This window comes from Zalophus californianus, chromosome 2 (genome assembly GCF_009762305.2).
Source record: "Zalophus californianus isolate mZalCal1 chromosome 2, mZalCal1.pri.v2, whole genome shotgun sequence".
In the NCBI taxonomy this organism is placed as follows: Eukaryota; Metazoa; Chordata; class Mammalia; order Carnivora; family Otariidae; genus Zalophus; species Zalophus californianus.
In genome coordinates, this window is record NC_045596.1 from 162,613,761 (window position 1) to 162,637,284 (window position 23,524).

At 40.0% G+C, this 23,524-nt stretch overlaps 1 protein-coding gene across 6 annotated transcripts in view; it reads right to left on the reverse strand.

Annotated features, from left to right (window-relative positions):
• PSD3 (pleckstrin and Sec7 domain containing 3) overlaps positions 1–23,524 on the reverse strand; it is a 706,647-nt gene that overhangs the window by 358,616 nt on the left and 324,507 nt on the right. The window contains exon 2 of one of the 6 annotated variants that reach the window (XM_027597427.2): positions 11,242–11,312. The exons of 4 other annotated variants lie outside the window; for them this stretch is intronic. In XM_027597427.2, coding sequence (XP_027453228.1) covers positions 11,242–11,312 — 71 coding nt within the window. Of the gene's footprint in view, positions 1–11,241; positions 11,313–22,845; positions 22,947–23,524 lie in introns of all 6 variants that reach the window. One more of the 6 variants, XM_027597426.2, reaches the window with a different exon arrangement.

Here is a 23,524-nt window from a genome sequence, read left to right on the forward strand (position 1 = left end):
AACTAGTCTTACAGTTGCTGATTTTTCCTCTGAAGGCTTTGTTGTATGTATTTAGTAATGAGAAATGCCCACATTTAATAATACTAAAGATTCAAAGTCTATTTACAAGTTACAGAAACAACCAAGTTACCACGTCCAAATTTTGATAACAGAAAAAATGGTCTTACTCATGATTCTTTTTATTTTTTTTTAATTCCCCGACAAAGGCACTTTTCTTTATAATGAAAAGGCAAGGTACCTAACATCTAAAATTTTTTAAATTTTAATTTTTAAATTAATATTCAAATTTAATATTTAATTAAATTAATTAAAATAAGTTTAATAACTACACATGGAAAAATAAAAATTCATTAAAAAACACAGAAGGAAACAAGTTTCAAGATTATATAGTAACCCAGGAATCTTTAGATACATTCAATCACCATGGGCTTTTTCTTTCTAATCCAACCTCCATTCGTCCAGAGTTCTCCTGCTATCATAGGATGGATATCATTCTCTTAAAAAAATTCCAAAGCCTACAGAATATCCCCCTACCTCCTCAGCATGATGTTCATCGCACTGCTCCTAGCATGGTGTTCTCAGTATCAGCTGATCAAGCCTCTAGCCTCAGTCCCCACTGCATCTTTCCCTGTACACTATGAAGACCCTTTGCTCAGTTTAGTGTTCCCTTAGCTCCAAGTGTGCTTCGTTCTCTCTACCATATGGAAATCTACTCACTCCTCCATTCTCAATTCAAATGCCTCTATACAGCCGACCCAAGCCTTCAAATGACTTGACTTTATAATCCCACAGCACTTTTGCTCGACCTCTAAAAGGGCACTTCTTTAATTCTGTCTTGAAATAAAATAATATGATATGAAAAGATGCTCTAGAGTTTGAGAGAAAATTTTTATTACAATTTTATAAACAGAAATTTTTAAAAGGCTACCATCTCACATGACCTGACTGGCAAAAAGCACAACCATTTTCCCCCTCAAAAAAAGCTCTAGAAACACCAAGCCTTAGCAATTTTCTATTACATGAATAAGCCCTCTGGACACTGTGGACTCTGGATTCCACAAGTGCAGTAAAATGTGTTCAGGTTCTACTTGGTCTTCCCGATGATAAACCCCTGTGGCCCACATCTAAAACAGATCCATTTGGTGGTAAACCTAACTTTACAGCAAATCTTATGCACCAAAGCTCCTGGGAATTTCTTTTAGCTATTTCCCTAGCTAGAGGCCATAGAACAGATGCATACTACAATTCATTTCAAAGAATACCAGTAGAAATTACCTTCTGCGATCTATGGTAAATAAATAATAAGTATCCGAGTACCCTTCGGCTATTATAGCATTAACAAATTTCATCTGTTGGCTTTTGAGGAAGAAGAAATTAACTAAAAAATTCCATGGCTGAGAAAGGAAATAAAAGGACTGCAGCATAACCTTAGCTATGTCCCTGAAGAGGCTGGATTTGTCTTTTGGGGGAACTGGCCCTACTGCTTGCAGACCTATTTCCTGTCTCAAGGTTCCTTAATCACAGACTAGATCCATTCAACCTCAACCAGCTCTGAGAACAGAGTATGTGTTGGGGAAAATCTAATACCATTTTCAGGTATGAAAAGCACCTCTAGGAGCCAAATACTGGGTAAATAGCAATGCTGAAACAATGCTAGGTGGCAGCATGGTTAACAGCACAGAATACTGAGTGGAGAAGCAAAACAACTCAATGGTTAAAAGCAGGCATGTTGAGACCCAGACCTTGGTTCACATCCTGGCTTCATGTGCAACAGCTGTGTGAAGGTGGGCAAGTTACTTCTCTGCGTTTCAGTTTCGTCTTCTGTAAAATAGGTAACAGTGTTACCATCATTAAGTGCATCCACCAGTGTGGCTACTATTACTAGTCTGGCCCTGAAACTGGAAAGCCACATGACCTCAGGTAAGTACTTAATATCTCAGCTACTTTGTCTGTAAAGTGAAACGGTTAATTAAATCTGAGCCAGTGTTCAGCTCTAGAATTACTCTGAACTGAAATACAGCACCACAACTCAAACTGCCAAAATACACAGTCTCAACTTGTTTATTAGTCATATAGTAATCTCACATAAAATCAGCTCAATTGCTGTGTTTGTTTTTAATACCAGTTCAACATTATGTCAAACAGCAGATTGCCTAAGACATAGTACGAATAAATGAGACATAGAAGATAAAAACCAAAAATATATTTGGTCTTCCTGTTTATATTCAGTTCTGAGTTCACAGTTTATAATTTATTTTTTTTAAGATTTTATTTATTTGAGAGAGAGAGAGAGAGAAAGCGAGCGAGCATGGGGTGGGGGACAGATGGAGAGAGTGGAGAGGGAGAAGCAGGCAATCCACAGAGCAGGGAGCCAGATGTGGGGCTTGATCCCAGGACCCAGGGATCATGACCTGAGCCAAAGGCAGCCGCTTAACCAACTGAGTCACCCAGGCGCCCCACAGTTTATAATTTATAATAGAGTATGATAATACACAAAAAAGACGCATAGGAAGACGAGTTTAACTTGAAAAACACTGAAACCATTTAATAATTTTTTATTCACTGCTGGAAATATTTTCATAAACTGGTACCATCCAGGCTCACAAAAGCAAACCTTCCTTTCTTTTGACAACAAAAGAGCACCACCAAATACTACATTTTTGTAGACATTCCTGTTTTTCCTGTTGTCTTTTTTCACTCAGGCTTCTTAAATATAGTCTTTCTTGTAGGTGGGGTTCCTGAACTTTATGAGGCAGCCTGCCATTTTAGAGGATGTAAAAGTCCAGTAGCTGCACTACTTCAACCCTGGAGAGCAAATAAATTAAAGGGGAAAAGCATAAGGTACAGGGTTTTTCCTTCCATTTTCCTTCATGGCCAAGGGTACACAAGGGTATACAGAGTTCATCCGTGTATGAAACGGCCTTCCACATTCCTCAAAACTCTTAATTCAGACTCCAGTAACAGAAGACAGGCCTTCCCTTCAGTTCTGCATAGGTTCAGATCCAGGTACAACTAAATGTTTCCGACACTGGCATATGCTGTCCCTACGCCTTTTCAACTCCACCAACTTCTCCACATGTAAAGCCCAAAAGTATCAAGTAAAAAAGTTATTAGAACTAGTATGAGCCAGCCTGCCTGAGATGGTCAATTATAAAATAAAAATATTTTTAAAACAGCTTTCATAAACCATGAAGGAGCAACTAGAAAACATAACTGAAAAAAAAACCCTACTCATAATAAGAATAAAATTTATAAAGTATCTAGGAATAAACTTAAAAGCACAGAACTAAAATAAAGCTATAAAACTTCGCTAAGAGGAAAAGAAGAGTACTAAATAAAGACTATACTCCTGGAATGAAAATGGCAAAGATAATCATTTCTCAAATTCCTCTAAAATTTAACACAATTCAGGGGGCACATAAAAAATAAAACTAAGAACTAGAAGAAAATATAGCTAAATGTATAATTTCCTCACAGAGAAGGTATTTCTCAACATTACACCAGCAGAAATCATGTTTTAAGTGACAGATTTAATTACATGGCAAAAACACCAAGCAAAAGAAAAATGATAAATGGACAGAAAAACACCCATAAGATAAAGACAACGCTAGCCTACATATGTAAAGGACTTCTACGGACCCAAAAGAGATAAATAAACACAACAAATCAAAAAATGGGCAAAGGACACTGTACTGAACATTCTAGTTGCTGTGTCTCTCCTAGAGAAGCTGTTTCATCCACAGTGCCTGGAAAGAACAGGCTCCAAGTACCTCAACCCCTATCCTGATCTCTGCTGACTGAACACGGAGTGAAACTGAGCCAATCGATTGCTCACTCCTAGAAATCTGGGACACAGATATCCAAGGCACTCAGATGATGAAGGGTACCTGAACTGAAGGGTCAAGTTAAAGGAGAGCCTGAACTAAGTGACAGTGGCAAGCCAAAGCCAGATGGAATAAAGAGTTATGGGAGAGCAAAGAGGCCTGGAGGAAAGGGAAATGCAGGATGTAAAGAAAAGCAGGAGAGTCAGGATGAGGGGAGGAGGCTGACTCTCCAGTTCTTGTCTCTGGGAGGTATGACTGTCCTTTGTATTCTATTCCTCGAGATAAACCAGAGTGCCTGTGGTATCAGTCCAATAAAACCAGTTCATGTAGGTTTTCAGTCCACTACACCCAGGGCCCAGACCAAAACAGACACGAGCAAATAATCCACAAAAAAGGATAAAAAGATCAGAATTAAACATGTGACAAAATGCTCATACAAAAAATAAGGTATCAAAGAAGTACAGGTTAAGGTACCCAGATAGCTTCTTTAGCTCTTCAACTGGAAACGATAAAAAAGGGCTGTGGTAACTGCACAGTGGGCTATGGGAGGAAATACGGACAACTCAGACACTGGAGGGAGGAATGTAAACTGTAAAGTTTCTAGTTTCTGTAAGACTTAAAAACTATATATCCTAAGGGGCGCCTGGGTGGCTCAGTCGTTGGGCGTCTGCCTTCGGCTCGGGTTGTGACCCAGGGCGCTGGGATTGAGCCCTGCGTCGGGCCCCCTGCTCGGCGGAGAGCCTGCTTCTCCCTCTCCCACTCCCCCTGCTTGTGTTCCCTCTCTCGCTATCTCTCTGTCAAATAAATAAAATCTTTAAAAAAAACAACAACAACTATATATCCTAAGAATCTGAAACGACACTTTTAAGCATTTAGTTTAAGGAAATAATGATAAACATGCACAAAAAAATTACTTAAGAATATTTACTACAGTACTATTTATAAATAACACAAAAGAAACTCAAAGATTACTTAAATCAGTGTTTCTCAAATATCATTCATCACTTTCATGCTTTTTATATATACCCCTTCACCACATGTATTGACTTACTTATTAACATTACTCCTTAAGTCAGCTCATGATTTTTATTTAACCTACTCTTCCGACAAGGTTTTACTGAGTGCCTATGATAATGCCAGGAACTGTTCTAGGCGCTGGAAATTCAGCAATGACTAAAACAGACAAAAATCCCTACCCTAGTGGTGCTTACATTTTAGTGTGAATAACATATACAGCATGTTGGTGACACAGTTAGGGAGAAAAAATAAAGCAGGCAAGGGGAATATGAGGCTTTGTGGGGAAAGGGGTTAGAATTTTAGAGAAGGTAGCCAGGTAAATGCTCACTAGAAAGACCTGAAGTGAAGGGACTGGCCATGAGACAGAGAGAGCATTCCAGGAAGATGGAATAACAAGGGCAAAGGATGAGGTGGAAACATGTCTGGTGTGTTCAAAGAAGGGCAAATAAGCCAATGTGAGTGAAGCAAAGTGAATATAAGAGTGAAAGGAGATGAGATCATAAAGGTGTGGGGTGCAGACATGGGGTATATTTTGTAAGGACTTACACATCATGGTAAGGATTCTGGCTTCTGCTCCGAGATGAGAAGCCAAAAGAGATTGACGACTGAAGTGGGACACTAGTTAAAAAGATATTGTAATAAACTTGGATCATATGGATCATGATAGCATTTGGAATGGTGAAAGAATTTAATTTTAATATATTTTGAAGGTAGAGCTGACCAGATTGCCAGTGTGCTAGATATTAAAGACCTAGTGAAATCACCTAAGGAGTGAGGCAATGAAGAGGTGCTGAGGACTCCCAACAACTAAAGGTCTTTCACAGTAATTGTAACCATGAAAGCACAGATTTGATGTGCTAGTTATAATTTTATAATACATATTAGAATATATACTTATTAACAAAACATGCTCATTCATATATTTTCTACAATATCTCATATACCACGAATAGTGTCTGCACCAAACTTGGGGAAATGCTATCTAAATAAACTTGATATATTCTGTGCACATGTGTGCACATGCACACACACGTTGAAAATGCATATACCAAAATGGCAACAGCACTAATTCCTTGGTGGTAGAATGATTGTTTTCTTCTTTGTGTTTTTCAGGTTGTCTTCAATGAATATATACTTTACTTCTGAAACTGTCTTCTAGGAATAAATACTTTCCTTTTAGAATTAGACTCCTTTTTTAAGTGGTTGGGTTTTTAATATACATGCAAGTCTCATTCAAATTAAGTTCTCTGACTTATCAAACTCAACACCCAAAAAAACAAAACAGTCAAGAAATGGGAAGAAGACATGAACAGACATTTCTTCAAAGAAGACATACAAATGGCCAACAGACACATGAAAAAATGCTCCACATCACATGGCATCAGGGGAATACAAATTAAAACCACAATGAGATACTACTTCACACCAGTCTGAACGGCTAAAATGAACAACCTAGGAAACAACAGATGTTGGTGAGGATGTGGAGAAAGGGGAACCCTCTTACACTGGGAATGCAAACTGGTGCAGTCACTCCTCAAAACAGTATGGAAGTTTCTCAAAAAGTGAAAAATAGAGCTACCCTATGACCCAGTAATTGCACTACTAGGTATTTATCCAAAGGATACAAACATAGTGATTCAAAGGCGCACATGCACCCCAATGTTTATAGCAGCAATGTCCACAATAGCCAAACTATGTAAAGAGCCCAGATGTCTCTTGACAGATGAATGGATAAAGATGTGCTATATATATAGGGCAATATATAATATATTTTATAATATAATAATAATATATAATTATATTACTCAGCCATCAAAAAGAATGAAACCTTGCCATTTGCAGCGACATGGACAGAACCAGAGGGTATTATGCTAAGCAAAGTAAGTCAATCAGAGAAAGACAAACACCGTATGATTTCACTCATATGTGGAATTTAAGAAACAAAACAGATGAACATAGGGAAGGGAAGGAAAAATAAAATAAGACAGAAACACAGAGGGAGGCAAATCAGCACTGGGTGTTTTATGCAACTGATGAATCACTAAATTCTACCTCTGAAACTAATTAAAAAAAAAATTAAGCTCTCTGGTTTCTGCTTTGATCTGATGCGTAAGGCTTTTAGCTACATATCCAGGACAGAAAGGAACTAGGAGACCTTCAAGGTGGGGGTGGGGATTATGCTCAGAAACAAAAAACACAAGCCCAGATAGTAGTAGTATACATAATACTACCAGTAGCAGACAGATATAGTATACATGATCTTAAAACTCCAGTGGACAGCATTTCATGTGCAAAAATCAAGGTCCAGAAAGAAGACAGAGAGCAAATGCGAGATGCTCTTGAATCAGCCATGAACAAGTTCTTCTTGGGCACTTGTTGAACCAGGGGCCCAGCTCTACCAAGAGCTTCTTCACTGCTTTGTGGTAAACAAGTCTTCTCGACACATGCCAATACCATAATACCATATTTTAGTTAATGTCATTTAAATTACCCAGGGGGTGCCTGGGTGGCTGAGTCAGTTAAGCAGCTGCCTTTGGCTCAGGTCATGATCCTGGAGTCCTGGGATCGAGCCCCGCGTCAGGGCTCCCTGCTCAGTGGGGCGTCTGCTTCTCCCTCTCTCTCTGCTCTTCCACCCCCCCAACTCATTCTCTCTCTCGCGCTCACTCTCTCTCAAATAAATAAAATCTTAAAAGATAAAAAATTAGAAATAAAAAAATAAAACATTACCAAGGTAAAATAAACACAGGTTTGCCTACATAGAGCTCAAAAGGAGTAAGAGAGCAAGTTCAATGAAAGAGTGGTCTCCGGAAGAAAGTGACCATGCTTTCTCTCTCCATCCTAATGGCTTAATTTTCATACCACTTAGTTAGGTTACCAAGATATCACTGTTTTTAACACTTTATTACTAACTGGCAAAAGACCATAAAATATACATACTTTCCCGGTCAGCTCTAAGGTTTTCAAGTACTCCACCTTGGGTAAGAATTAGGATGACTCTCTTCTAACCTCAATCAGATCAACAACTCATTTTATCTTCAAAATGTCATGTTGTACATCAGACAGACAGCCACTGGGTAAGGGAGGGTCAGTCTGAGAATGAAATGATAGAGGACTGTTCTAGATGCCTGCCCTGTGTAGACAAAGGTCTCCAGTCTAATAAAAAGCATAATTATGAATGGCTTTAAGTTATCTCATTTATCTAATGAATCATATGGCTTAACCAGTTATCGCACAATGCCATCCGACAAAGCTCACACCTGTACTCACCTGGCAGCCCTGAGCAGGGCTTTTAGTTTCTAAACAATCTTCTGCCAATAATACTAGAGTTTAAGTTTTGATTTCATGTAGAGCTATGGCTTCATGATGTGATCAAGAAACATTAAGTCTAAAATATTATCCAAAGGACTGCATTGTCTTACCACTCTTGACAAGTGTTAGAACATGCGTTTCCTGGAAAGGAAATAGTCTGCATCTGCTCTCCAAAAGTACTTCTGTGATTAGTAAAGCTAAGTATCATTATTCACTAAATGTGTCCTGTTCTCTTAAAAAAAAAAAACAAACAACAACAAAACTACATAGAGTTAGGGAAACTTTTTTAAGTACATGCAAACCAAAGTTCAACTTTTTTAAAAATTATAATGTTCAATAAAACAAATATAATCCTTCAGGGGCTGACAACCTATTTTGGCTAAAAGCAGTTCAAAAATACAACTTTGGCCCTGTTTCTCAGTAATCACAATCAGTCTCTAAATATTCTACAAATGACCCAGAGGAAATGGGCTTATCATACAAATAGAAATGGCAGACAACTCAAAACCAACTTTAAAACAAACGGAAGGGATCTTTCAAAAAGGGAACTAAATCTCAAAACACCACTTCTTGTACTAAGCTTTCTCAAAAGCAGCCAAGGTACTGCTCCTCATTTTAAGCAGAGGAGAGCCACAGAAGTGTGCCAGCATCCTAACTTGAGAGTACATCATTTACAAGTGTTCTGAATTGGTGAATTCATCGGTTTCTTGCATTATTATCTCATCAGAGCACAGACAGAAAAGACATCCCTAGTGCAAGCACATTTTCTCCATTGAACTTTTAGACACAAATCTAACTTACTTTTAAAGGAAAATTGTTTCTAAGCCTGAAAGAGGAAAATGACCAAAAAACAATAGAGCAAAGCTTTCCCTTTAAAAGATCCTTTGTCAAAAGGCAAATTTCCCTAGTTCCTCTAGGGACATCTTCCTCACAGGATTCTCTCTCCACCAAAGCACCTTGAGTTTGCTTTTCCTCATACAACTCATGGCCCTTAAAGGTGGAGCCTGTTTCCTACAGCAAAGAGAAGGGAGTGACAGACAGGCTGTGGCCAGTCACAGAGGAGGCCTACTTAGAGAAGAAACACTTCTGCAAATATAAGCTGGAACCAAGGATTTAATACTCACCCAGAGAAAAACAAGTTTCCTAAGAAGGTTTTGCAGCTCCAGTAGTTCTAGAACACACCACTCACCAAAGTTATCACCCACTGTAAGTCAACTGAACACTGAGCTCAAAGTACCAATGGGGTTATCCTCCAAGTATTTTAGCACACAAAGCAAGACTTGGGCTTGACTGTAGCTCTTCCATGACACAGTGATGACACAATTAGCTCCACACGGTATCTCCCTGCCTCCCACACAGCCTATGGCAGTGAACTGACAGATGTGGTAGTTACTTAGCAATATTTTGTGGTTATTTCACCCACATCATTCACATAGACAGACAATGCAGTGCCATCGTTCCATAAAAACTTTTCTCTCTCCTCCCACATACTGTTCCACATAATAATTTACATTATTACGTGAACGAACAAAATAATGGCTCATGCTTTGTAAAAACTAACCATCCCATGAGCCTTTAAGGATCCTACTGCTGATCCCTTTGTCCTCTGGGTGTCAAACAAAACTACTCTGCATTATCTCAAAGGAATGTGATTGCCAAGTGAATAAGCCTAAAGAGCTTAGAGTAAGAACTACCTTCCTCTGTCTGAAAACATCCCACCATATCATGCTAAGCAGATAAGCCTCATGCCCCCAATCACTCCTGGTTACAGTTTGGGGTATGGAGAGGTGTGTACTGGAGGGGAGGCTAAGCCAAATGTCTCAAAACACTTATGACAAACATGTTGGCCTTCTAGAGATGACCTGAGTGGTTGGTATATATTTTGCTAATGCTGAATGAACTAAATGAACCCTAGTTGGTCTGCCCAGGTTGTGGTAAACATTTCAGTGTGATCCATAATGGACTTCACTCAATTTCCCTCCACTGCTATTCAATGCATAGCTGCATTCAGATAAAAATAACAGTTAATGTGTATTAAGCCCTTTCACTGTTCTAGGCACTGTTCTGAGACTTTTACAGGCATTAGCATATTTAATTTTCATATCAACTCTATGAAGTAGGTATTATTAGTATGTCTACTTGACAGATGGGAAAACTGAGGCACAGGTGAGCAGTATGCCAGAGCTGGGATGTGTATCTGGACTGTCTGCTGTAAGACATCACACTGCTTATCCTGCATCCCTAGGACAGGTCTATGATGCCAGTGTGGTAAGGCAGATCTACAGATAGTGGTCAGATGCAGGAGGCACATGTTGGAAGACATTCTGGAACAGCAGGATATATATGGCAGTCAAGAGAGTTGAATTCTTGTCTCCATTTCATCATTAGTTGTGAGATTTGGGGCAAGCTGCTTTACTACCTTAGTATATTCATTCATGTGCACAACACTGTGTGTGTGTGTGTGTGTGTGTGTGTGTAGGGAGGGACTAAATTGTCCCTTCTCCCTCTAAAATTCTACAATAGTCTACTATACCTGGGGTAAGGTTATTAGAATACTATGAGCTACTTAAAAAGTACTAAAACAAGAACCTAGGTAGGGGATGGAAAGCAAAAGAAGTCTCATAATTTCTGTTGGGTAAAAATCAAGTTTATAACCTAAACTGCTTGGTAAACCCCTGGCCAGGAGTGACAATTCATGCTTAAGGCAGTTAGGTAGTACCTAACTTTGTGGTGGCTTAGTAAACTGTCCTACTTGTTACGGCTTGCTAACGTGTGTTCCTGTGTGTATGCATGTTCATGCACAGCACAGAAAAGCATGGAGAAATAGGTTATGTATTCTTAGCAAGAACAACTCGTGAAAGCAGCGCCTGAGGAGGGCTGGTGATGCCTGGAGTAGAATTCAGTATCACCCCGTTTAAGCTTCAGACAAAGCAAGTTCCACTTTCAACTATCCGATAAAACTGAGAGTTCTTTATAATACTTTATTTTTAAAAATGTCTATTTAAACTCTCTCTCTCTCTCACACACACACACACACACACACACACACGGTTTTAAAACCCACTAGCATGGAGGAATCAATCACCCTTACTTGCCACGAAGAGAAAGGGCTCCTTGGATCCCATATGGAAATGGAGAACAGAAGTGCAGGCGTTGTTTGAACTGGATAAAAAGAAGGATGCTGGTGAGTGGGTGGGCTTTTCTGGGTTGCACCCAGCCAGCTGGTATCAACCGGTCATGCCTGGGTGACTCAACTATGATGATGACAGACAAAATTCTCTTGAGTTTTTCAAGAGACAGTTTGCTAACAGGCATGAACCATTCTCAGGAAGTCTCAGAGGATCAGGGAAGGAAGAAGTGTTGTACACTGAGCCACACCACCTGTAGAAAAATCCCGCATGACTCAGTATATGAGGGTAACAAAATGAATTTAAAAGCATAAACTAACAAAGGGTCCCTGGCCCCTTTCTTTGTTTAATTAGTACCTACTCTATTTGTAAGCAGAATACTCAAGGCCAATGGAGGTATACAGCTGATAAAGAAACCCTAGCTACTAGTCGTAGGAGCAGAAAGGCAGTGAAGAGCCCTTCCTCTGCTGTTTCCAAGGCCAACAATCAGATGGACTTCGCCATTCTCCCATTTTGGTTGGTATTTCAAGTGTCTTAGAATCTCAAGAAGGAAATCGTACCTGAAGCCTACCGCTGATACACAATGAGACTAAGGATCACACCAACTAGCATTTAGCCCACAACCAGAGCTCCTTGGACAAAAACCACAACTACTCTGTATAGCATCACCATTATCCCAAAGCAGCTCAAGAATGCACAGTTCCAAAGTTCACATGCCTTTATAACCCCTCTGTGTTGCAGAGACTGCTTAGAGGTAGGCTCTTAGAGGTAGTTTATTTTTGACATAAAAATGCTCCCGCCACGGGCTTAAATGGAAACATCTTTTTTGGATCTCTTCATAGCAATCTAAATGTTTTCTTTATGGGTGCCTAGCTGGCTCAGCTGGTAGAGCATGTGACTCTTGACTTCGGGGTTAAGTTCGAGCCCCACGTTAGGTGTAGAGATTACTTAAAAATAAAATCTCAAAAAAAATAAATTTTTTTCTTTAGTTTTAAGATAAGTTAGATCTCACAAAAATTTATAGTTTTACTAATATACTGACTTTGTTAATATTCAGTCAATGAGAGCTCTGCAGCAAAGGTTTTAGACATAAATATGAATCAAAGAATGAGTGCATTGACTACAGAAAGCCTGGTACAATGTTAAGGTACAGAGGTCTTCCTCTTAGGTTCCTTTTTGTCAGAATATTATGGAATCAGGCACGGGATTTTCCTTGGACAGAGACCCATAAATTTTCATATTGTTCTAATTTTTAAAAGGATATTCAGTTTCCATGTTGTTTTTTCCACTGTCAATGCACCACTCTAGAAAGCTATGTCTCTGCTGTGGTTGTTAATAAAAAATAAAATTATCATCAGAATTATAGGGACCCATAACTGAAAGTTATTGTTCTAGATAGATAAATACCAGCATGAGGAATTAAACTCACCATACTTAAAAATCTAAGCAAGGGAGTCAGACATTATTTAAGTTTTTCTATTTTTTTTCTCCTTTATGCAACAAAGTACCGTAAGAGGCATTAGGAAATTCCCTCTCCCTGAAAAGATGCCTGCAAATAACTCTGCATCCAGAAAATCCATTTCTGGATTTTTCTCCTCTTCTAATAATAGCTTTGAGATACAGCTTTAAACCTCACCTAGCACCCCTGAGCAAAGGACACCAAGAGATACAAAGCATAGAGGAGAGTAGAAAGGAAATGAGTATGCAATAATGTCCCTTGTTGCTAATTTAAGCTTTATGCTTAATGGAAATAGTACAAAAAGCATAGTGAAAATACAGGCATTTTCAAGTATACAGAATGACTTGATAATGATGACGACAGTGAAGACAGTGATGACAACCAACATTTTCTGCACACTGTGTTAAGCACTTCATGAGCATTATCTTAACCGAAACACCTCTAGGAAGTAGGTATTACTGTATTACTGTCCTTTTATAGGACAAAAGGGAGGGTTTTTTTGCCCAAGGTAATACTGTCAGGTAACAGCCAGCTTGGGCTATGAAGATAAATCTGATAAAGAAACAGGTTCTTAGCCCTACATGTGATTCTACGCCATCGCATACTTACAATTCTAGCCCTAAAAGAGGTCCAGCAGTTAGCTTGATGGGATTACATAAAATAGTTATGGCAAGACTCGCATTAATACTCTTTAAATCCTATAAATATATCCATAATTACCTAAGAGCTGTAGCTTCCCAAGGATAAAATATGAGTTCTGGTAATTATTCATCAAATACGAAGGTATCATAGAAAGAAAGTAAAGGAAGGTCCCCCTTCAATCCCCTGGGAGTTCTAAAGAAGGTAGAATTTTCTACAAGGTGATCTCTCCTCTATTCTTTTCCATATAAACAACTTGAGGTAGACATGCACACCTTCCATCAGAAACTTGAGAACTCTATTACTGATTATTAGTTTCTCTAATTCAAGGCCTTATATATAAACAATCTAGAGTACACTTTATTTTGGCTAAATAGAATAATGATCCTTCTTCCATTCACCATATTTATAGCTCTTACTCTTCTATACCCTTGAACCCAAAGCACACTGAGATTAAACCATTTCCACTGAATACTCTGAAGCTAGAAAATCAAAATAGAACACACTGGATGTGCTTGCAATTTCAACCACAACTCCTACTCCACCTTAAATAGAACAGACTGCTTTCTCATGGAAAAATAAGATTTATTACTAGCAAAGTTAGAAGCACAAAAACAATAACTTATAAGGGAAACTGTTCACCAGCAGGGTTCCTTTGCAACAGATTTTAATTGGGAGAAAAATAGAGCAGTCAAATTCCAGAATAATCTAGTCTGCACAGCATTTATTTTGGGTATAAAGAAAATGACATCATTATAGGATTAGGATCTGAAACAACTGTCCCATACAAAACTGGTTACAATGACCAGTTCATTCCAAATTGGTGGGAAAAGCCTTGTACTCAAGTCTAGGAATGTACAGCCATGGATGGCTCAAAGCATGTCATGGGAGTTCACAAACTAGCCTAGATTGTCTAAAATATTGTTATTTAAATAGAACAAAGTTTTAACTTGAGGGTAAGTTTGTTCTAAGGAGAAAAAAAATCAGTAGGTAGAAATATATTTAGTAAATTAGAATTTTTCTTCAAAAGTAAATAGCATCTTTCACTATTACTATTCTGACTTGAGACTATATTACTCATATAAGCTTGCCACATCTATACAGATATTATCTTGAAGAGGATGTGAAGAGGAGAGACTGTCACATCAGCAGTAAGCTGGAGAAATCTTGCAATCTGCTGGAGTAGTTGCCCCCTGGGCCGCTGGTCCCACTGACGTGGCCCTGTCTGTGGTCCCAGAATTAGTGACACAGGCAGGATGGCAAGACCATCCTCAGTCATCAGTCCAAGGGTACTGGACAGGGCTTCAGGAGGCAGGTACTTCCAAACTAAGTGAGCTCTGTAACCACCACATCGACCCCCTCTTAGTTATGTCAGCTGCACAGGCCGGGACCACTTGAGCCCTCTGACTCCCTCTTTCCCCTCAGGTGAAGCTTCGTACATCATGTTACTCTGTCAGTTAGGACATGGCAGAAGAGAGAAACACAAATAAATCAAACTATAACCCCGTCTAAGAGTCTGACAGGAGAGAATACCGAAACTAATGTTTTGAATAAAACAAACGTATATAAATAAGTGAAATCCTTTCTATTTCTGTTGACCAATAGCACAGATTAACTAAATGCGATTATAATAATCTCCACTCGTATTGATACCCTTCCCTTAAGTCAGTGGTATAAGCCTAAACCAAAGCATTCTCCAGGACTCGAAAGAGTGGCATCCCTCACTGAGAGGATTTATTTTAAACTCAGGGCAATCTGCCGATTCTGAAGTTGCCTTGTGGTACTAAAAAAAGTAAAAAATAGGAAAAGGAGATTTTCAGATCTCCTCATGACCGGAAAATATTCTTGATAAGCCATTCAGTGCATGTACTCAACTTTATCAATCAGAATACAAATGCTTTGATTGGCACTATCATTATCAAGAAGGCAAAGGCAAATAATTCCCTGAAGAAACACTGATGTTCCCTTGCTAACCCTCACTTAGGGTTCCAAAACACAAGCAGGTCCTTCAATCTGGATACCAACAGACATTTATTACAAGCTGGGGAACAACAAATGTCCTTGAGGCTTTGGTTGAAGAAAACACAAACAGAAAGGGAGATCAATAGAAAAGTTTCCACCACCCCACAGAGGGAAACATTTTCCTCATGAAAGTACAGATAGTTCAAAACTTCTGCCATCATTACAAGAAAAATTCAGACTGGAATCCACTCATGTTTCTAGGAGGTCGTCCTCCTCACAGAGAGAGGCCTAGACTGCTGATACCTTCATAAATGCAAAAATCAATATACTAACTGAAAAGAAGAATCAATTTTAAAACATTGTGGTAACCTGGACTTAGTGCTATACAAAAATAAAAAGACAGCCTCTGCCTTCAAGGAGTTGTAAGCTCTATACAAGGCATCAGAAGAACCTGACTGTTGTTACTCTCCTTTTCCCTCACCGCCACTCCTTTCTCATGGTCTCGCATATGGAAGAGGAAAATTACAGGGTCATGGCATGTTGGCTCTGGAAAAAAAAATCTAAGTATTGCCTAGCCCAACTCCCTTATTTTAAAGACAAGATCAGCTCAGAAATGGCTAAATGACATGCCCAAAGCCACAGAGCTAATGTGAAGTACTAGAAAAACCCCAGGCTCCTGACTGCCAACGCCATACTTCTTCAGTTCAAAGAGGAGAGAATAGTTCTCCTAAATGCAGGGGATACAATATCCAGACACTGGATAACTAAGAATCAAGAGAGAATTACATGGACTCTAACCTCCTACATTCTGGTTTCATTTCAGCTGTTGTGGGTCACACTTCTGCTTTCATGTGAGAAACAAGGACTTTAAGAAGGGATAAAGAAGATGCAACCATAAGTCACTTCCTTCAGCCAAAAGGAAAATTCCAATAGCCTACTATCTCTGTGTTCATCTTCAGAGCAGAGTGCATTTGGGATTTCAAAATAAGTATTTCTTATCAGCCAACTTAGACTGAAAATGGGTAATTGGTGGATGTTGCTTCCATGGAAGAATGATGCAAAAGTCAGGCTGTGTACACAGCCCAAAAAAGACCATAGAAGAATGGAAAATGTCCTCTCCTTCCACTTGCTCTCCATCTTATCAATGCTCTAAGCATTGTTGCTAAATTTTGGTGTTATTTTACCTGCTCCAATTCCACAGTCTCCTCACTATTTTTCAATCTGTTCTTGTAAAGAAGATTCTAATTGGTCACAAAGCGCTAATCTAAGGAGCCAGAATTAGTATGATTTCATAGAGTCAAGTAATGGATTTTTGGAGTTGAAAATACACATTGTGAATTATTTTTTTTAAAGATTTTATTTATTTGACAGAGAGAGACACAGCGAGAGAAGGAACACAAGCAAGGGGAGTGGGAGAGGGAGAAGCAGGCTTCCCACTGAGCAGGGAGACCGACACGGGGCTTGATCCCAGGACCCCGGGATCATGACCCAAGCTGAAGGCAGACGCTTAATGACTAAGCCACCCACGCGCCCTACGTTGTGAATTATTTAATCTAATCTCATTTTCCATATGAGTGAATGGAGAGACAGGTTAGGAATTTAGATATAGACAGAACAAGGGCCAGGGCCCAAGTCTTCCAACTCCCAGCACAGCACTCTTCCTACTACCACTTGCATCACCAGCAGACACAGGACTACTGTAGACGTCCACCTTCCACAGACAGGTCTGGAAGCAACCTAAGCTTATCAGAGTCTCACTGGTAGATGCGCAATGGCCACAGCAACATGGCAAGTTAAAGTCCCTGTCCGTCAGTGGCTATTGAGGCTCAGGAAGATAAGAATGTGGAATGGAGAAACAATTGGGGAGACATCAGCATGGCTAAATAATCAGGGAAAGGAAAAGATCCCATGACAATTTGAATTCTGAGGACAGAGGAGACAGGAAAGGCAGAAGAAGGAAAGCAGGAGGGAGAAAACATGCTATCAAAAAAAAAAAAAAAAGCTAGTGAAAAGAATGGCATTGGAGCACAGGAAGGATAGCTGGTAGTCGTATAATATACAATATTTTGAGGGGAAAAAATACCAAAATCTTGTTATTTCTTCACAATGAGACTTCCCTTTTAAGTTCTTTAAGAAGGTATATCTAATTCAATTTTTAATCAACTTGGTGTACAGTTACAGCAGACTGCTGTCTTTGGGTATGGTTCCATAAAACTGAGTATAACACAAGATAAATATTACTTCTACACTAGCCAACCATGGGTGGATTTTAATACTTAACACATACTGGGTGGGGCAACCCCACCCTTGGCTCACAGCCTAGCTTCTGTAGATGGATCTCTCAGCCTATTGCCAGAACCGGCCCCATGGCTGTGTGGCTCTGAGACCTCCCAAGAAGGCCTCAGTGCCACAGGAAGAGATACTGATGACTCAGGAGATGGCCCGCTCTCACTCTGCAGCAACCAAATGAAACCAGACATGGAGCGAAGAATCAGTATGGAGCAATGCAGACATTTCAAACGTCTACTGACTGTGGCTCACGTGTAAGTGCTGTTTGTTCTCTCTCAAGCTGGGATACTTCAGGGAATAGCTGTGTGTGTGTGTGTGTGTGTGTGTATGATAGTGGGTGCCTGCTTTTACTCAACCTAAATTTGTCGTGTGTGTGTGTATGATAGTGGGTGCCTGTTTTGTTCAACCTAAATTCACCTTGTGTGTGTGTGTGTGTGTGTGTGTGTGTGTGTGTGTGTGTGTGTGAGAGAGATAGTGGGTGCCTGTTTTGTTCAACCTAAATTTGCCGTGTGTGTGTGTGTGTGTGTGTGTGTGTATGATAGTGGGTGTCTGTTTTATTCAACCTAAATTTGCCAGTGAAATATTTTGTTAACAAAAATGTTTTTCTCCTTTAAAAAAAAAAATGAAGAAGAAGGGTGACTGAGTGGCTCAGTTGGTTAAGCAACTACCTTCGGCTCAGGTCATGATCCCAGGGTCCTGGGATCAAGCCCTGCATCAGGCTCCCCCTGCTCTGTGGGGAGCCTGCTTCTCCTTCTCCCTTGCCTGCCACTCCCCCTGCTTGTGCGTGCGTGCTCTCTCTCTCTCTCTCAAATAAATAAATAATCTTTTAAAAAAAAGTTATATTCAAAGGATTGGGATGTGAAATCGATATTGCTTACCAATGAGGAGTCCCAGAATGATCAGTAAATTTACCAGGACCCTACTGAGAAGGTGGGGCCCAGAGACTAGGCAGTGTCTCATTATATTAAAATATGCTAACATGTTTTTGGCTGTGTTTCAAGTGGATACTTTGGTTCCCTCATTTTCCAGCTTAAGAAAATGCCCAGCAATTTCCATGGTAAATTCAAAGTTATAGTCAAGGATGGGACATACCAGCTTCCCAAGGTCAAGATGCCAGAAAATGCAAAGCCAAACTCATCTTATACTGACTTAGTCCTTAGGTTTATTCTTCATTACCTTCTAAACCTATTGGCCATATCCCCACCTCCAATCCTGAAGCAGCACTTATACATTTGACATTTAAGCAGGTATTGATCTACTTGTCACAAAGTTTATACAAGGTAAATATCTGAGACCTCATTTTGGAATTAGCAAGAAGTGTGAAATCTTGATCAACAGAATCTCTATTTACATTGAGACTGAAGGGTCTACAACAGAGATAAGCCCTCTAACACATGGTCATACACTTGGGCTACTCAGCCAGTCACATAAGAAATCTGTGTTCCTCTTACCAACCATTGACTTTTGAAGTCATGAATCCTGGAGTTCTTTAGCTGAATTATTTCAACAAGAAGGAGCCTTTCCATGGGTCTCTAAAAGTTGACTCAGCTGACCCAAGGAACACAAGTTACAACAGGCAATGACTGTCTCACACTACTTGGACCAGTCCTAAGCCTTCTGATTTGTAAGCTGCAGAGACAGTTTTTAACTGTCTTTTTGTTTATCTTTTAGCAGCAAAATACTGAAGAAATACAAATGTTTCCCTATCATTCTGTCACCTCGAAATGCAGTCTTGTCCTGGGAAAGCCAGCCTAAAAATGTCCACACATGATAAATGTGTTCCTCTAGTGAATAAGATTTAGATAAAGAACTTAAGAACCAGGATGGATGAATAGTACTGAGAACTAAGCCACAGCAGCCTGGCAAAAGGCCCCTCCTCTGCCCTGAAGGGATTATTGCCTCCAGCTAAAAGAATACTCATACTCCATTTCTTGTCATGGTGGCATCTCTATTTCAGCTACCACCTGCCATGGCATCCTTTTTCTCTCTCTCCCTTCAGGTACTCATAGCTCCCATAACAACAGATCTGAGGCATGGAAGCCCTAATCAAAGATGATTGGTTCCAGATGACTACAAAACAAAGCACGTCAAGGTCAGGGATTATAGGCAGGAGAATATGATACTCACTCTTTTACCACCCTGTCATCCTTAAAGGGTTTTCATTATATTTAGATCTCACAAGTCAACACAGCATCCCTCAAGTGATGTTTAGCCTCATTACTCACTTGTTTTATCTTTTTGAAGATAACTGTCCTAAGGTGTTTAAAAGGGGGAAGAAAGAATTGGTCAGTAAGATGATGGATATAATAAGGTAGAGGAAAGAGAGAAAAATTTAGTCCACCATCTCCACCCCCACATACAAAAAAGTCTTCTGTCCAACCACCTTTGTTTTACAGAGGAGAAAAGTGAGAGATCAAGAGAGGAAGTGACTCTTCCCAGGTCTCACAATCAGTAGCAGAGTTGGGTCAATGGAGACAATCAGGGCCTCAGTTCTCAGTGCTTCCTCTGCTAAAACGTAGGGTCTCAATAAAGGACTAGCTAAATCAACAAAAGGGAGTGGCTTCTTTGACACCATTCTGAGCACAGAAACTATACTGCCCTAGTCCCTTCTAAACGCAGGCTTCTAGGTATGCTGGGAGCGTTCAACAGCAGATGGAACAAACAACCTTCACCAAGAGGTGGGATGAAGTCCAATGACACCAAACACTAGACAGAGGCACGGTTCCTCCCTCTCCAAAGCACAAATAGTTTAACATACCTAAGCCATTCAGGAGGAATAAGCCAGTCCTCTCAATATCCATTAAGAAAAACAAATTTAAAAACCCACTGAGCACCTTGCGATCTAGCACTTTCATATGCATTATTGTATCTCACCCTCACAACAATCCCATTTTCCAACTAAAGAAACAGAGAACCAAAGAAGCCTTGCTCCCCCCCCACCCCACGCCCCCTCCGCCTCACAGCTGGTAAGCAGCAAAGGCTGAGAGCTGAGCCCCTTTCTTACAACTCCACATTCAGTGCACCTACTTGTATCCTCCCTCCACCCAATGTTTTTAATGACAAAAAGCCAAACACAACAGTCGCTCAACCGAGCTGACTGAACCACACCCTCTAGCCAGCTAAACAATGACTAAAATCCTTGCTGGAACCCAACACAGGCTCTGCCTCCCCAGAATTTCAGGACTGAGCATTTTCACGGTAGGTTCAGACTCAGGCCTGCCTCGCTATCCTGCATGAACTCTGGCCTGATCACATGAATCATAATAGTGTGGCTACAGCTGGACCTGCCAAGTGCATTAGGCTCTTGATGACACAACCCAGCTGTGCGGGCAGGTTCCCTACAAGAGTGCTCCCAAACATTCCAAACATTGTGCTGCAGAACTGGAGGGAGGAACTGAGCTGCACAGGGAGCTGGCAAATCTGACAGAAGTTTCCATTCTACATCTGCACTTTTGCACCAGTGAGGCAGTTTAAAAACTGGTTCCCAAAGAGCGCACAGACCATGCGTTAAAGAATACACTAAAAACCATCAGGAGGTTCCTTCTGAGAAGTCGGAGCCAAGTGGGGAAAAAAGAGAACTTCAATTTCAATTTTTACCATTGGCACATATTCCTTTCATATTTTTGAAAACTAGTTCTAAATTAAATTTAAAAGCCGTAATGACTTCCCGGGAAAGTCATGGTGACAGAGAAACTGACACTAGACAAAGTAAACTAATAACACAGAAGAAAATCATTGTAAACAAAAGCTTTAGAAACACTGATCTAGATATGAGACCTTTATAAAGCAAAATAGGGAGAGACTCATTTACAAACTGTGTGAATTTTCCTTTCACAGTAATAGAAGAAATGGAAGAATTTTTGGAAGAGCAAAAAATTTGTTAGTACTTAGGACCTTATGCTAGGCATTTCCACATATTTTATTTTTTTTTTAAGATTTTATTTAATTATTTGAGAGAGGGAGAGAGAACATGCCCAAGCTGGGGTAGGGACAGAGGGAGAAGCAGGCTCCCCACGGAGCAGGGAGCCTCACGTGGGACTCAAACCCACGGATCACGACCTGAGCCAAAGGCAGGTGCTTAACCGACTGAGCCACCCAGGTGCCCCATATTTTATCTTATTTAATCTCAATAACCATGGAAGAAAAGATATTACCCACAAGTCATATTCCGGGAAATAGAAGTTAAGGAGCTTCAAAGAGCTGCACAGCTACTAACTCCTGGAGCCTAAAGATAGAAAGGGCCAAGCTGGAAATACAGATAAACCCTCTAAGAACAGCCACTACTGCATGGAAAAGGACAATCTGCACCTACAGAAAGAACACAGAAAGAACGGCCTGGTTCTGACAATCACTTCAGTTTTACTCCTAGTGTGGGTCACATTCCTCCTATGAGGTACATGTGTGTGCAGTCCTGTGTTCCACATTCAAAGACGATGGAACGGATACACTATCAACAGGACATGAGCATAAAGAAGTTTCACAAAGTGTTGACGGATTGTACTGATCTACCCCTTTTCTCTCTCAGCCCTCCTTGACACCTAAGGCTCCATTTGAGAGAGGATTTCTGGGGCAGCGGCGGGAAAGACTGCCTTCCATGAGGCACAGGGCACTACCCAGAACCCTGCCATGCTTACAGTGTGGGCACACCCACAACTCCAAGTTCATAACAGCCATTCTCTAAGGTCTAAGTCCTCTCATGTGCTTGATGTAAGGAAGGGCAATTTAAACATAACAATAGCTAGTTTATTAATATTTACTGAGCTTTTATTAATGCAGGAGATACTCTGCTAAGTGCTTCCTGTATTGTACCTCAGTTAATCTTCACAACAACCACCTCTTAGGTTAGGTGCTATGACCATCTCTAGGTCACATATGAAGAAACTGCGATTGAAGAGTAACGGTTAAGTAACTTACTAGAGGTCAAATTGTAAGAAATAGAGATAAAACTCAATCAGTGAGCCTATAATTCCCAAGTCCAGGCTCATAACCACTATGCCTGTCACAAAGTATGTTTCACATCCTTTTTATCAAGCATTCTCTTTGCCCTTTGTTATTAAAGCTATGAAACAAAAAATTCAATTAGAAAGAGGCTTTTTTTTTTTAATACTGATGGCCAGGTAAGATAAATGACATTATAAAATACTAGAAATATGGATTTAAAATTATGAACTTAAACACTGTTATCAAGGCAAGAAACTTCAACTTCCCCAATACATACCCACAAATACAACTGTTAGAATCAGCTGACTGTCCTGGGCATTCAAACGCCAGGGTCCTCACGGGCTCCCAGGTGTTCAAGAATCCTTTAACCCCAAGCATCTCAAGAATGGGCCAAAAAAAAAAAAAAAATATCAACACACTGGGTTCAATTTCCCTCTTTTACCACCACTGACCTTAGTTATGAATATGAAACAAGAGAGACCTTCTCAGAGATAACTGTGGAGCTGAAATTCACTCGGTTCCAGAAAAAAATATTCCCTATGCCTTTTTTCTTTAGATAACCAGCTAGCATTTGAAGTTTCAAACCTAATGCTAAAATCTAAGACAAATCACGTTTCTACACAAACAGCACAGCCAACTTTCCCTTTAGAGCAGTGACACACCAAAATAAGAGTGACAGCCTTGCACAGTAGTCAGAATGGACCCCACTAAATGATCAAGCTCAAACAAACTGGTAACCTTCCAATGCCTGGATGCAGTTTCAGAAAAGGTAGCTGAAAGCAGACTGTAGTCTAGGAGCACCAAGCTATGTCTGACCACCTCAAAGAGCAGCACAACTCTATTAAGGAAGAAAATCTCATCCTGTCCAAACATTACAGACCCTATAACAAATACACCCTCTTCATTTTTGTCAACCTTCTTTAGAATATATATGAACTATCATTTTCCTAAGTCTC